The sequence below is a fragment of the Hemitrygon akajei genome, chromosome 9, assembly GCF_048418815.1.
Source record: "Hemitrygon akajei chromosome 9, sHemAka1.3, whole genome shotgun sequence".
Taxonomy (NCBI): domain Eukaryota; kingdom Metazoa; phylum Chordata; class Chondrichthyes; order Myliobatiformes; family Dasyatidae; genus Hemitrygon; species Hemitrygon akajei.
This window is the reverse complement of record NC_133132.1, coordinates 69549063-69565165: the sequence shown is the minus strand read 5'-3', so window position 1 is coordinate 69565165 and position 16103 is coordinate 69549063. Positions and strand designations below refer to the sequence as shown.

Genomic DNA, 16103 nt, shown 5'->3' with positions numbered 1-16103 from the left:
CAATATTGAATATCCTGGCTAAGTGGTTGGTTTTATGTTAGAGATGGTCATTGCCTGACACCATTATCCTTACCATATTTGTCCTTATTGCCTGCTTACTTCAAACTTCTGGTCCATCAGGGGAAACTTACTCCCTATGCCCAACTTGTTGAGCCCTGACAGAATCTTACTCTTTTTTATGGGTGAAGGTGGAGAGTGTAGAGGGTACAAGGCACATCCTCACCTTTGACAGATGCCACGTGCGTTGCCCAGCTGGACGATGCAAACAAACGGGCTAGGTCTGTTATGTTGCTTTCCGATCCATGAACATCCTCCACTGTTTCAGGCAACTTCCTGAGGATTCCTTCCACTTTTTCCAGCACTATTTCATCCTGGCTGCGCTGCTCTCTAAAAAAAAACCAGAGCCTGGAAACATTGTTTCCTGTTTTGGAGAGTGTGCAACCCAAAAGCCACCTGCTTTGTGAAATACTCTTAATGGCAATGACCAGTAACTGGAGCACTGGTCAATAGTCTTTCATGTGCCACGGTCATGGTCAGTTATGGGGATATTGGACACTGATACGACTGGAAACATCAGTGCATGTTGTGGCTCACTTAATTGTCCCTGAATGGAAATGATTTGGAGTTGGAGAGATACAAAAGCTTAAAAGCATGTACCGTCTGGCTCAAAGATAGCTTTTATGTGCTGCTATAAGGTATTGAAAGGTCCTCCGTACAACAAGATGGACTCTGAACATCACAACCTACCTTTAATGGCCTTGGTATTTTCTCTGTAACTGTAACATAATATTTTGCATTCTGTTGTTGTTTTCACTTGAACTATCTCAGTGCTTTGATGTGATGAAATAATCCGTGTGGATGGCATACCATACAAAACAAAGTACCTCAGTACAAACATGAGGAAATCTGCAGATGGTGGAAATCCAAGCAACACACACAAATTGCTGGAGGTACTCAGCAGGCCAGGCAGCATGTATGGAAAAAAGTACAGTTGATGTTTTGGGCCAGACCCTTCATCAGGACGTGCCAAAGGTCTCAGCCCGAAACGTCGACTATACCTTTTTCTGTAGATGCTGTCTGGCCTACTGAGTTCCTCCAGCATTTTGTGTGTGCTACTTTAGCACACGTGACAATAATAAACCGATTTACCAATTTAATCTCTAAATGTGGAAAACTTCCTTCCTTGAAGGACATTGGTGAAATATGTTGTTTTACAGTGATCCTTGCTAACTTTTACCTCACATTATGGAAATTGTCATCTTCCTTGCTGGTTTTGAACTCAAATTCAAGTTTATTATCATCTAATTGTACAAACATATAACCAAACGAAACCACGTTCCTCTGGACCACAGTGCACCCACAATACATATATCACACACAGAACATAAAACAAAATATTGCCATTAATAAATTAATAAAATATAATTCAAAATGCATATAATGCATAGCACAGGTAAACAGTAAACAGCTCACTGTCCTACTGACAAGATCTTGGTGGTGGGAGGGTATTCATTAATCCCACAGCCTGGGAGAAGAAACTGTTACCCAGTCTGGCAGTCCTAGTTTTGTGCTCCTGTACCTCCTTCCTGATAGTAGTGGATCAAAACAATTGTGCAATGGGTGGTAGGGATATTCAACAATGCTTCAGGCCCTTTATATACAACACTCCCGGTAATTGTCATAAATAGAGGGGAGGAAAACCCCAATGTTCCTCTTAGCTGTTTTTACTATCCTTCATAGGGTCAAAAACTTGTGTCTTTGGATCAAAGCACTGACTAGTCTTGTGACCTACCGTAGATTCCGGATTTTAAGCCGCTACTTTTTTCCCACATTTTGAACAGCTTTGAACTCTGCGGCCTTTAATACGGAGCGGCTAATGCATTATTTTTTTTCATGCCGCCAAAAACATTTTGCCTCGTAACAGTAGACCAATAAAATTGATGAGTAGTTCACAGAGGTCCAATGAAATTGTACGATAAATCAAGCGCACTTTCACAATTAAATTATTGTAAATCAGTCATTTGTACTCACCCTCATCAACATGGAAAACACTCGAAGAAAAGCATTGTGCTGCCTTTATGGCAGTTATTTAGTTTATAATATTTTCGCTTAGTAATTCATTTGTTAGTTAAAGTTAGAACTGTTTTAACTATATTTGTTTTCTGTACTACATCGCGGGATGCTATGACGTCACACCCGGTTTCGCCGCGTCTTGTGGGATACCGGTTTGCGATAAACGGGAAGGAGGGGGGCGAGCGGCAGAGCGAAAACGCTGCTTTTAAGTTAAAGGCGATCAATAACTTTTCCTGGTAGGCTGCAGTATATATATTTTTTACCAGTCGTTAGGAGATATTGGAATGTTGTTCAGTAAAGAAGTATACGCAATGTATATTTAAAAGTAGCCGCGTTACAGGCACGGTTCGAAAAAAAGCATTTGCAGTATGTATTTGTTTATGTTACCATATGGATTTAATTAAAAGTTAAAAAATCCTCACGTGTAATATCTTTCTGTGTAAATATCTCATATTACAACGTGGGACACCTGCGGCCGAAAATCCGGTGCGGCCTAAAATCCGGTGCGGCCTGTACAAGTAAAAAATTGATTTTATTTCTAAAATTAGAGCCAGCGGCTTTTAATCAGGTGCGCTCTGTAGTCCGGAATCTACGGTAATCACAATGATACTGGATCCTGTAATCAGTAGTAGGATCACCAGTTAATAATCAGTAGCTTTCCCTTGGTTGATGATCTCTAAAGGGCTATCATTTAATATTTGGGAACAGGAACATTAGTTAGTCATCAGCAACAGGCCAGTGGTTAATGATTGTTAACAAGTTAATCAAATAATAGTCATAGGGGTTGTGGTTAGTGTATAGTGACAACAACTTGGAGCAGTGGAGGAAAGAACGAGAGGGATGTTCTGTGAAATGGTAGGTTATGGGAGGGCTGAAATAAAGTGGTGAAAGACAAATGAGGCACCTGGAGCAAGCTCAGAAATAAAAGATGGGTCTAGAGGCCATCTTGGTGGGAACAGCAATTGTTGAATGCAGTAGGCCTGAATGTATGTGATCTATAGATGCAATGCTTGTTCCTTGGGCTTACATTGAGCTTCACTATGTAGCAGACTGGGTAGGTGAGAACAGAAATGGAATACAGTGGAGAATGTATGGTGATTGGAAGTTTGTTTACAAAACAGTAGTGTTCTGCAAAACCATCAAACAGTCTGTCTGACCTCCTAGTGTGGAGGCCCTGGGGAATTTGTTAGGATTTACTGCACTGTGAGGGCCCCCATAATTTATTGAACTGAATGAGGTGAGCTGTGCACAGTGGGCTCCCAACTCATGGCTATAACTGCTCAGTCACTGATTTGTCTCTGGTGGTGATGGGGAGGGGATCCAGTGAGGGTGAAGCTGGGCTAACCTGAGAGTCTGCACTCCAGTGCTGAGCCTGGGTTCGATGTTTTTGATGGTGGTCATGAACTCCTTGGCTTGGCTCTCTAGATAAGCACTCTCTGCATTGGTGTGCATGCCGAAGATATCTGCAGAGTCAGTGCTGGGTAGAGATTCCATGTACTTTATACACTGGTGCAAGCTCCTGTTCTCAGCAATCATAGTGTAAACCTGGCACAATCAAAATAAGGACAGGAAGAAATCAGGCTGTAAATGAAAGCCATTCAACCCATCCACCCTGTTTCTAACATAGATGAAGTTCTATTCACCCATCACAAAGCTTGTTCCTGGATAAATTATGCTTTTAAATCCAGGTTTTCAAGACCCTCTAATGTCCTGTCATCCCATTCAATGATTCACTTCTAACCCTCTAACCCATTCCATCATTTCTGGCTCAAGCTCACCACATGTCCTGTTGGTACTGATGCATTCAGCTGGACCAGATTCTGCAATTCCCTCCCTCATCGACTCTGCATTTCCCCTCTCCTCCTTTGCTCCACCTCTTTGCCCAGGATTTTGGAGTGGACGTTGAGATAAGTGTTTATCTTATAGTGTCCCATGAAGCTTTTAAAGGTGCTGGGTTACAGTCAGGTGTTCTAACACTTTATCAGGGCTGTAGCTCTATTCTATCACTTCTGTTTGATGCCACAATCTTTGATACTTTACCTTGCCAGACACCAACCAATGCCCACTTTGAAAGTCAGAATTAATCCCCTGCTCCAACAGCTTTTGTGGGAGAGGAGGCCCATTTTGTCCAAACTTTACGTGATGAAGTTGAAGCACTCAATGTTCTGGGTGCTTCAGAGGAAACCAACTCTCCCTGTACTCTGTCTGCTCCTTAATGATAGTAAACCCAGTTTCATTTTCTGGGCTTGATGAATACTTCATCATGATGTATCGACATGGGAACCTGCTGGATGTCCACTCAGAGCAATTGTCCATCCTGTGGCCAGAGCTGAAGCAGTCACTCCAGCTTGTCCCAGCTGGATAAACCAGGCTCGTGCTCTGAAGGTCACAACCGGAACCTCATCGCTTTCTGACAGTGAGGGGATGATGTGACAGTGCTGACCTGCATCCGATGAGGGTAACTGAGGTGTTCCATGTCCCTGGTGAGAGGGGTTTGTAATATCTGACCTCCCCCGACATGGATTACTGAGGTGTTCCCAGCCGCTGATAGTGTGTAAATCCTGCCCCTGAGAGGGGTAATTGAGGTCTGTGAAATCACTGGGGGTTGGTGATAACTGACCTGCCCCTGATAGGGGTAACTGATATATCTCCTGTCCTGAATGGATTTCACTGTGGTGTACCCTGCCCTGATTGGAGGGTGATAACCAATCTCCTAGCCCCAGGGGTAGTGAATGAGATAGGTTGGTCAGGAATTTGTTGGGGAGGGTGAGCTCACCCCATTGGTGGAGAAGCTGAAGCCTTGCTGCAGGATTTCTGGGCTGTAGAATCTGCTCAGCATGCTGTGGAGGCACCGCCGGTCCCAGTGGTCAGTGACGCGACCTCCATACACCACCTCCCCAGTCAGGTAACGTAGGGCTTCCCATGGGATCTCCGCTTCATCCTGCAGGAGTATCTCAAGATTCAGGATGGCCACCTGGCAGCACAGACAGGGGAGAGAAACAGTGAGGGAATGGACAGGTACAAATCATCTCAAGCCTCTCGTATACCCTCCAACCCACAGCCATGACTCCAGGTCATCATTGAAGTATTACCTGTCATCAGTATCAACCCTTGAGTCCTCTGGGCTGTCCTAAAGCAAACTGTGCCTGAAGAATAGAAATGGTTTATCATATAAATTCACTCAGTCTCGCTATTGTCTATTTGACAACAGGGTCAGGGTGAAGTTTCTTTACGCTATCCCATACACACTCCCGAGGGATGGACATAGTGGGGTAATCCAGAGTAAAGATCTTCCTGCATTGTTAATTTATATGTCAGTTTTCAACTGCTTCCCACCCCTGCTATTAACTGAGCACAGACTACTTGGACTGATTCCATAGGGTGAGAGCCTTTATATGGTGAACCTACAAAACAGTTGATCACTCTTTTCAATGAAATTGACTGAGCCTTCACAGCACTCTAGGGTAGAGAATTCCATAGTTCACCAACTCTGCATGACAAGGTCTCTCCTCATCTCTGTCACAACCATGTACTCCGCCATGGGATCTGTACGCCCTCATGGGTAGACTGCAAAATGGATTCAGGAATACATGTTCCAGCCAACTGGTGTTCCATTGTGGTGGTAGTTAACTCCTTCCTTTCATTTCAGTCTTGTTGAGACTTGACAAAAATCAGAGCAATATCAATGCTCCCTGCTTACTGTCCTGGTTCCAGGAAAGAAGACTACTGATTAGACTGACATTGTTAAGGAGTGATATTTATTTAGTATTAAGCTACCACTGCCAAGTTGCTGTATTAGCATTACCTTTAGTTAGAAAGTTCTAATTAACAGCCCTGTTGGCCTAGCATTTATTGTTTTTACTTTATTTCTGTATAGTTCCTATTAAAGGTCAGTGAAATGTTGATGAGCTTCAGTGTCTCTCTTGGCAATTGGGCCATAACCACATATCCTTGCCAGCAAGTCTCAAGCAAAGAAGATGGAACCAGCAGAGTGGAAACAGCTGACATTGACCTTGATGTCATTGGGAGATAAGTTACAGTCAGTTGAAGCTACATTGGGAGAAGTGACTCAAGCAGTGCGACAGATACTCAGAACAACAAGCTCAGTCCAAACCGGTTTGTGGAGGAGAAACTAAAATCTGTGGAAGTTGTGTTGGCTGACATATCTCACACAGCATGACAGCTACTTTCAGAGCAGCAAACTCAGTCCCATTGGTAAGAATAGGTGATAGCCCTCACAGTGATGGTTTGGCAACTTACTGCAGACAACTGGAATCATGTGATAACAATTACTACTCTCACAGCTACAGTTCAGCAGCCTTTTAGCATGTTAGCCCCACATCTAGCACTTCCTAGGTCCTCCTCTCCATCAGGCTCAAGAACCACGACCACTAATGTCCCAACTCTGTAATCGCATCTGGATCAGAACTGAGTATTCCTCTACCAGGCAGATACTCAGGTGATCCCAACGGCTGCAGGAATTTTATTACCCAGTGGACTTTCCAGGCCCAGTCTTGTTGGTTCAGTGATGATGCACATACACTAGTATACATCCCAAATCATTTATACAACCCCTATTCAGCCCGTTCAATGCTCTAGGGGAACAAGGTTCCCCTACAACCTAGTCATTTTGGCAATTTGTTGTCAAGTTCAAGAGAATTTTTGATCTTTCATTATGAGGTCAGGAGGCTGCCATCACCTCCTGGACCTGCGCTAACATAGAGGGACAGTGAGGGACTATGTAGTAAAGTTCCACATGTTTGCAGTGGAGATGTGATGGAATAAGAGATCCATCATCTCTGCCTTCCAGTGGGGACAGTGCACAGGGGCCTGGCATGAGACTGCAGTGTGTGACGAGCAGGACAGCCTGGATGACGTGATTAATCTAGCCATTTGAAGTGACAACTGGGCAACTGAGTGGCACCGAGAAAGAATGCCCTGAGCTACCCATTTCTTAGATCACCATTTGTCTGTATATTCTCCCACATTACTATGATGTCAGGAACTGAGAGCTTTTGGCTGTCAAGGAGTCCCTGGAATCATGGCAATACTGGATGGAAGTAGCCCAACACTGCCTTTTGGTTTAGATAGTATCTGGGACACTAAGAAGTTCAATTTCTGTCAAGCCTGTTGGGCTCTCTCCTTCACCTGGTTTAATTTCACCCTCACTCACCGTAGTGACAGTGAGAATACGAAGGCCAATGCTCTCTCCTAGCAGTTTGACATGTCTGAGGACGATGCAATCCTGAGCCCATCTTTCCTTGTTTATGAATTGCTACTCTGGTGATTTGAGGAATAGAGGCAGAGGTGAGGGCCGCCCAACAGTCAGATCCAGGCCCAAGTGTTTGTCCCTGCCACGGTGCAGCCCAGAGTGTTAGAATGGGGCCACTCCGCCTGTCTGGTTGGACATCCAGGAATTTATCAAGGGATGATTTTGGTGCCCAACTATGTCCCAGAACATCCATGACATCATTACTCTCCCTAAGCTCCCATCAGTTCATGAGACTGCCATCCTCATGGTTCAGTCTGTCCCTCAGCACATTGTGTTTGATCAAGGACCACTGTTCACCTCCAGTTTTTGGAAGACTTTTTGTTCTCTGTGGGAACCAGACCCAGCCTCTCATCTGGTTTCCACCCCCAATCTATTGGCTAGACAAAGAGTGAATCAGGAGCTGGAAACAATCCTATCTTTCTTCCAACTCCAAATCTTGGAGCTTCCAATTGGCTTGGGAAGAGATTGCCCACAAAAACCTCCACTAACATGTCCCGTTTTGAATGCCAAAAGGGATTCTAGCTACCACTGTTCCTTGAACAAGAGATTGATATAGGAGTTCCTGTTGCTGAACAATTGGTTTGATGCTACAAGCCTATGTGGCGACAGGCCAGGATTTCTCTGCTACGCACTCAGGAACAATATTTCTGGCAGGTTGATTAGCTCTGTTAACAGGCAAGGCCTCTCAAGCCAGGGGGAAAAGTCTGGCTGGCATCTAGGGATCTTACCCTCAAAGTCGAGAGCTACAAGTTGGCCCCACGTTATGTGGGACCATTCATAGTGGAGAAGGATATCAACAAGGTCTCAGATAGACTGCGCCTACAATAATCAATGAGTATTCACCCAGTGTTCCATGTTTCCCAGATAAGCCAGTGACTACTTCCCTCCTGACACCAGTCACCACCCCCTGCCCCTGCTTGGTGAATGGGTCATGGTTATTTTTGTGTTGTGCCCCCTGGCATCTTGCTGGGTGCAGGGCGGGGTCCAGTATCTCATGGATTGGGAGGGATATGGCCCCGAGGAACGTTCATGGATTTTGGCCCATGATGTCCTGGACAAGTCTATCATCTGGGGCTTCCAGCAGGTACAGGTCTCTGTTGCCTCAGGAACTGTGCCTTGCAAGGGGCATCGTGTCACAACAATGGAACACTGCAGGGTCTGCACGCCCTCGCAGGCAGGCTGCAGAACAGGTTTGTCAATCATGCTCATGAGTATGTATGTTCCAGGCAATTAGTGCTTCATCGAGGATGTATTTAACCCCCTTCCTCTCATTCCAGTCTTGTTGAGACTTTACCAAAAGCAGAGCAATATCAGTGTTCCCTGCTTACTGGTTCCAGGAAAGAAGACTACTAGTTAGACTGCTGATGTTAAGGAATGGTATTTATTTAGTAATAAGCTACTACTGCCAAGCCACTGTCTTGGTGCTAGCTTTAGTATGAAAGTTCTAGTTAGTAGCCCTGCTGGCCTGTTGTTTATTGTTTTTCCTTTATTTCTGCACAGTTCCTATTAAACATCAGTGAACTGTTAATCAACTTCTTGTCATCTGGGTCATAAACTCACATCCTTGTCAATCTAGTATTAAACAGCAGATCCCTTACCCCAGACCATTATCCCTGGAGATTGACTCCTCAGTCAGTAGAAACACAAGAACACAAGAAAATAGGAGAAGCCACCCGGCCCCTTCATCCTGCCCCTCCAATCAGTATGACCATGAGCCTCAACTCTTCTGTGCTAGTTCCTTATAACCCTCAATTCCTTAACCTTTCAAATATTTATTTGTCTCCACCATAAATACTTCAGTTTTACCATCCTTGGGGCAGTGAATTCCATGGATTTACTACTCTCTGGGAGAAAAAAAATTCCACATGCCTCTGTTTTAAACAAATACCACATTGTCTTGTAGTTACATTGCTGTGTTCATGACTCTGCAGCTTGTAAAAATATTTCTGTTGAGTCCCCTTAGGACCTTTTATGTATGAGTAAGGTCACCTCCTCATTCTGCCCTACTTCAAGGAATACCGAGCCAAACTGGCTAGTTTCTCTTGGCAGGACAACCCTCTCATCACAGGAATTAGCCTGCTGCATCTCATTTGGACTGACTCCAAAGTTACTATCCTTTTTTTAAATAAGGGAACCAAAACTGTGCACAATATTGCAGATGTAGCCTTATCAACATGCTGTACAAATAGGATAAAATTCCAGTTCCTTTAAAATGAAATGCCATTTGCCTTCTTTACTGCTGGTTAGACCTGCCCACTTGCTTCCCACAAGGTCTGAGGAACACCTTGTCAGGCCCTGGGGAATTGTCTACACTGATTTGTCTCAAAACAGCAAACGCCTCCTCCTCTGCAGGATGTAATTAAGACTGAAAGAGTACAGAAAACATTTACAAGGATGTTGCTGGGAGTGGAGGAAAGATTGAATAGGTCAGAACATTATTCCATAGAACATAGAAGATTGAGGGGAGATTTGATAGAGGCATGAAAAATTATGAGGGATATATATATAGGGTAAATGCAAGCAGGCTTTAACCACTGAGGTTGAGTGAGACTATAACTGGAGATCATGGGTTAAGGGTAAAGGTGAAATGAATGTTTAAGGGGAACATGAACGAAAACTTCTTCACTCAGGGAGTGATGTGAGTGTGGGATGAACTGCCAGCACAGGTGATGGATGCAATTTCAATTTCAACATTCAAGAGAAATTTGGATGAGAGGGGTATGGAGGGCTATTGTCGATGGGATTATGCAGTTTAAATGGTTCAGCATGGATAGGGTGAGCCAAAGGGCCTGTTTCTCTGCTGTAATTTTCCATGACACTATGATGCTAAATGCCTCTTTCCCTTCCTCTGGTCACGCATTCCATACATCCACCATCTTCTGTTCTCTAGTCTTAGACCCCAATCCTGGGAAAAAAAGACCTATTTATCTTATCTATGCCTCTCATGATTTTTTAAGGTCACCCCTCAGCCTCCTTCACTTCACTTCACTTCACTTCAGGGGTAATCATTTTATCCAGCCTCTCCTTACAACCCAAGTCCTCGAGACATGGTAACATCTTTGTGAACCCTTTCTGCACCTTTTCCAGTTTAATAACATCCTTCCTTCAGTTGGGTGGCCAGAATTGCACATCATTTAGAGTCTGAGTCTATTTGATTTCTCTTTATGGGGCAAATCTGCCATTCCTCAATGATTTAATATTGCCTTCCTGCTTTGTACCTCTTGAAGCATTTCTGTTCACGTTTTTGCTCTTCATGGGCAATCTTCATCTTCATTAGCGAGTCTGAGTTCAGAGTTCATGTATGTCATCGTTTATAACCCTAATATTCATTTTCCTGTGGCTATTCACAGTAAATACAAGAAACACAATAAAATCAATGAAAGTCCCAACCAACAGAATGGACAAAGAACCAAAGTGCAAAAGACTACAAACTGCGCAAATATAAAGAGAAAAGAGAAAAAAAATAGGCAATAAATATCAAGAACCTGAGGTAAAGAGTCCTTGACAGTGAGTCCACAAGCTGTGGGAACAGTTCAATGACGGGTAGTGTGAAGTTGAGTAAAGTTATCCGCTCTGGTTCAAGAGCCTGATGGTGGAGGGGTAATAAATGTTGCTGAAACTAGTGGTGTGGGTCTGAGGCTCCTATGCCTTTTTCCTTCAGTTGTCAACAGCTGAAGTGCAAAGATATTTTGTCCCTAGGAACTGCAAGGATGAACAAGTACTGGCAGTCCTGAGGCAGAATTTCACAAGATCAGAAGATTCATCTCTGACAACATAAAGGTTTAATTTTGGCATGTGCAATCTCTCACATGCATGGACGGAAACAAGCTGGGATGGGTTAGACCAATAGTAGCTGTAAGTGCTGTTGGATTGCAGCCTGTGCTAATGATAAGCACCACGCAGTAATTTTATATACAGTCACCAAAATACATTAGGCAACACAAGCTCTCCTCTCTTACACTTGTGCTCTCTCCCTCCCTTTCCATTCCTCATTCTGCACCCATTTGATTACTCACTCTCTTCTCACTTCACTCTTTTCCACTTCATGAACTCAAAACATTTTAGAATTCACCTCACTACAGGAAGGATGTGGATACTATAGAGAGAGTACAGAGGAGATTTACAAGGATGTTACCTGGACTGGAGGGCATACCTTATGAGAATAGGTTGAGTGAACTTGGCCTTTTCTCTTTGGAGTGACAGTGGATGAGAGGTGACCTGATAGAGGTGTATAAGATGATTAGGGGCATTGATCGCGTGGATAATTGGCAGTTTTTCCCCAGGGCTGAAATAGCTAACATGAAGGGCATAGTTTTAAGGTGCTTGGAAGTAGGTACAGAGTGGATGTCAGGGGTAAGTTTTTCACACAGAGAGTAGTGCAATGCAATGCACTGTGGGTGGTGGAGGCGGATACAATAGGGTCTTTTAAGAGCCTCTTTGATAGGTACATGGAGCTTAGAAAAATAGAGGGCTATGCGCTAGGGAAATTCTAGGCAGTTTCTAGAGTAGGTTACATGGTCGACACAACATTGTGGGCAGAAGGGCCTGTAATGTGCTGTAAATCTCTATGTTCCATGTTCTATGTTTAAAATATTTGACAAACACGATTTTTGTTTTAAAATCTATGCCCAATCATATTATTTTTCAAATGCTTGAAGAGCACTTACAGTACTGCGGTGGGGAACATTCTGACTGGTTGCATCACTGTCTGACATGGAAACTTCAATGCACAGAATTGTTACCATAAATTTCTTTAGTTTCTTGCAGTATCAGAAGGAGCAGATGAAGAGAAGAGGCTGCAGAGAGATGTAGCCTAAGCCACCTCCATCATGGGCAAAACTCTCTCCGCCATCAGGAACACCTTTAAGAGGCAGTGTCTTAAGAAGACTGCACCAATCAGTAAAGAATCTCAAAATCTGATGCAAGCCATCATCACATTACTACCATCAGGTAGGAACTACAGTAGCCTGAAAATCCATTGAATGATTCAGAAACGGCTTCTATTCCACTATCAGATTTCTGAACTGTCCATGAGCACTACTGTATAATTCATTTTATATTGCACTATTTTTTAATTTTACAATTTATAGTAAGTAACTTTATGTCATTGCAGTGTATTGCCACAAAACAAAAAAAAATCATGTCATATGAGATAGTGATGATAAACCTGATTCTGATTATTTCCAATAGCCTGTGCTGGTCTAACTACATACACTTTGGCTATGCTCACCAGTGTCTCTAGTTCCTCAGGAGACTAAAGAAATTTGGCATCTTCCCATTCACACTCACGCATTTTTATCAATGCACTATAAAAAGCATCCTATCCAGATGCATCGTGGCTCGGTTTGTCATCTGCTCCTCCTGATACTGCAAGAAACTAAAGAAATTTATGGTAACAGCTGAGCACATTCTGGAGTTCAACCTCCCCTTCCATGGATTCTGTTTACACTTTTCATTGCAGTCAACATAATCAAAGACCCCATTCACCTTGGCATTCTCTCTTTTCCCCACTCTCATCAAACACAAGATTCAAAAGCAGGTACCATTGGAAGGCCAGCTTCTGTACCATTGTTATCATACTATTAAATGGTTCCCTAGTCTGATAATATGCAATCTTGATCTCACAATTTACCGTACCTCATAATGGCTTTAACTCTAATTCGTTATTCTGCATTCTGTTATTATTTTTCATTGTATTCCCTCAATATATTGTCATAATGAAATGATTTGTATGGATAGTATGCAAAACTAAATTTTACATTGCACCCTCATTAATATAACAATAATAAATCAATTCTCCAATGTAATAACAGATTCGAGCTGTCCCCTGCCTGATGTAGAATGTAGAACATCAAACAGTATAACAGAGGAATAGGGCCTTCAGCTCCCCATGTCTGGGCTGACCATGATGCAGAACTAAACTAATCTCACTTGCCTGTTCATGTCTCTGAATAAGAGCCTCATAATGTTGCTATTGTATCTGCAGTCAGTATGTCCATATCCTTGAAAGATCAAGAAAGGTGTCCAGTCCACATTCAGAATAAAGTTTCAGTAAATGATATTTTTACTCATAAGGCAGAGAACTTGTGAAAATGTGAAGTGACAGTTGGAAGGCACAATCAAGTGTTTTAACAGACACCTGGGCAGAATGCCAAGTATTGGTGGATGGATATCATCAACTGAGAACCTGATTCTTCTTGGAGACCATCCATTAACCTTCAAACCTACCTCCAAATCACTAGAGGTGAATTCATACGGGAGGTTCCAACCCAGTGCACCATATTTGTTCCTCTCCTGAATCACGGAGTTAAAGAGGCAGAGGCTGAAGAGCAGCCTCCTCCAGCTCAGCTTTGAATTCTCCCTCCTGTAGATCCGCTCTGTGACCTCTCTCAAGCCGCTGCTTCCATAGGCCGTCAGCAGTTTGTTTTTGAGGCCTTTTGGTGGCTCCACCGTGACCTTTGACAAAACATGAGACCAAAAACAAAAAAAAAGCTGGTTATTGACTTCAGGAAGTGGAACAGAGTGCATGGACCTGTCTATATCAGTGGTGTCAAGGTGGAGATGCTGAGAGCTTCAAGTTCTTTGGTGTAAATGTCACTAACAACTTGAGCTGATCCAGTCACACGGATGCTGTGGCTAAGGAAGCTCACCCATACCTCTACTTCCATAGAAGATGAAGGAAATCCAATGTCTCCCACCTATTTAAGATATATAAGGCCATAAGATATAGGAGTAGAATTAAGCCATTTGGCCCATTGAGTCTGTTCCATCATTTCATTATGGCTGATCCAATTTTCCTCTCAGCCCCAATCTCCAGCCTTCTCCCTGTATCCCTTCATGCCCTGACTAATCAAGAATCTATCAACCTCTGCCTTAAACGTACATACAGACTTGGCCTCCACAGCTGCCTGTGGCAACAAATTCCACAGACTCACCACTCTCTGGCAAAAGAAATTCCTCCTCATCTGTATTCTAAAAGGACACCCCTCCATTCTGTGTCTGTGTTCTCTGCTCTTAGACTCCCCCACCAAAGGAAACATCCTCTTCACATCCAATTCATCAAGGCCTTTCACCATTCGACACGTTTCAATGAGGTCACCTCTCATTCTTCTAAATTCTAGTGAATAAAGGCCCAGAGCCATCAGACGCTTTTCATATAACAAGTCCTGGAATCATTTTCGTGAACCCCCTTTGAACCCTCTCCAGTTTCAGCACCTCCTTTCAAAGGGGCCCACAACTGACCATAATACTCCAAATAAGACCTCACCAGTGCTTTATTAAATTTCAAAATTACATCCTTGGTTTTATATTCCAGTCCTCTTGAAATGAATGCTAACATCACATTTGCCTTCCTCACCACAGACTCAACCTGCAAATTAACCTTTAGGGAATCCTGCACAGGGACCCCATGTCTCTTCGCTCTTCAGATTTTTGTATTTTCTCTCCATTTAGAAAACAGTTAACCTTTTCTTCTGCCAAAGCATATGACCATACACTTCCCAACACTGTATTCCATCTGCCATTTCTTTGCCCATTATACTAACCTGTTTAAGTCCTTCTGTAGCCTCTCTACTTCTTCAAAACCACCTGCTCCTCCACCCATCTTCAAATCATCTGCAAACTTTGCAACAAAGCCATCAATTCCATCATCCAAATCATTGGCATATAGCTTAAAAAAATCGATCCCAACACCAACCCCTGTGGAACACCGCTAGTCACTGGCAGCCAACCAGAAATGGCTCCCTTCATTTCTACTATTTGCCTCCTACCAATTAACCACCGCTTAATACATGCTAAAAACTTTCCTGTAACACATGGACTTAGAGCTTGTTAAACAGCCTCACAAGTGGCACCTTGTCAAAGGCCTTCTGAAAATCCAACTACACAACATCAACCGATTCTCCTTTGTCTATTCTGCTCTTTGTTTTTTCAAAGGATTCCAAGATTTGTCAGGCAAGATTTTCCCTTGAGGAAACCATGCTGACTACGGCCTATTTTATCATGTGCCTCCAAGTACCCTAAGATCTTATCTTTAATAATCAACTCCAACATCTTTTTAGCCACTGAGGTCAAACTAACTGGCCTATAGTTTCCTTTCTTCCGCCTCTCTCCCTCCTTGAAGAGTGGAGTAACATCTGCAATTTTCCACTCTTCCAGAACCATTCCAGAATCCAGTGATTACTGAAAGAACATTAGTAATGCCTCCACAATCTCTTCAGAACCCTGGGGTGCACACCATCTGGTCCAGGTGATGTACTGTATCTACCTTCATACCTTTCAGTTTCCCAAGAACCTTCTCTCTAGTAATGGTAGCTTCGCACACTTCATGAACCCAGACTCCTGGAGCTTCCACCAGGTTTTGCACAGAGTTGGGGAGACAGCCTAGTCTATCACGGAAACCACCCTCCTCTCCACTGACTCTGAAAAACAGCCAACACAATCAATTATCCTATCCCACCCTGGTCATTCTCTCTTCCATTGGGCAAAAGATAAGAAAGTTTGAGAAAACAAACTTTTGCTTAATGGCAACTTCAGTTGTTGCCTGCCCTGCACCAGTCCCATTGCTGCTGGCTAACTCTAGATATGAACGTCAGTAGGCCCTTTGACACCCAGGTAATTATAGCCAAGCCCTGGCCCTCTATGGAGTCATGTGTACTATCCCTATCTTCCTTCTCCATCCTTCAGTCACCCAACTCTTTTGGTGTCATTCTCCATAGCTCTCCACTTACAACCATTGTATCTCCATTCTTCATCCTGT

General features: G+C 43.3%; 1 protein-coding gene across 1 annotated transcript in view; it reads right to left on the bottom strand.

The window, feature by feature from the left end:
* LOC140732660 (dynein axonemal heavy chain 6-like) overlaps positions 1–16103 on the bottom strand; it is a 549473-nt gene that overhangs the window by 23869 nt on the left and 509501 nt on the right. The window contains 4 exon segments of the mRNA XM_073055353.1: positions 224–387; positions 3419–3618; positions 4850–5047; positions 13574–13801. Coding sequence (XP_072911454.1) covers positions 224–387; positions 3419–3618; positions 4850–5047; positions 13574–13801 — 790 coding nt within the window.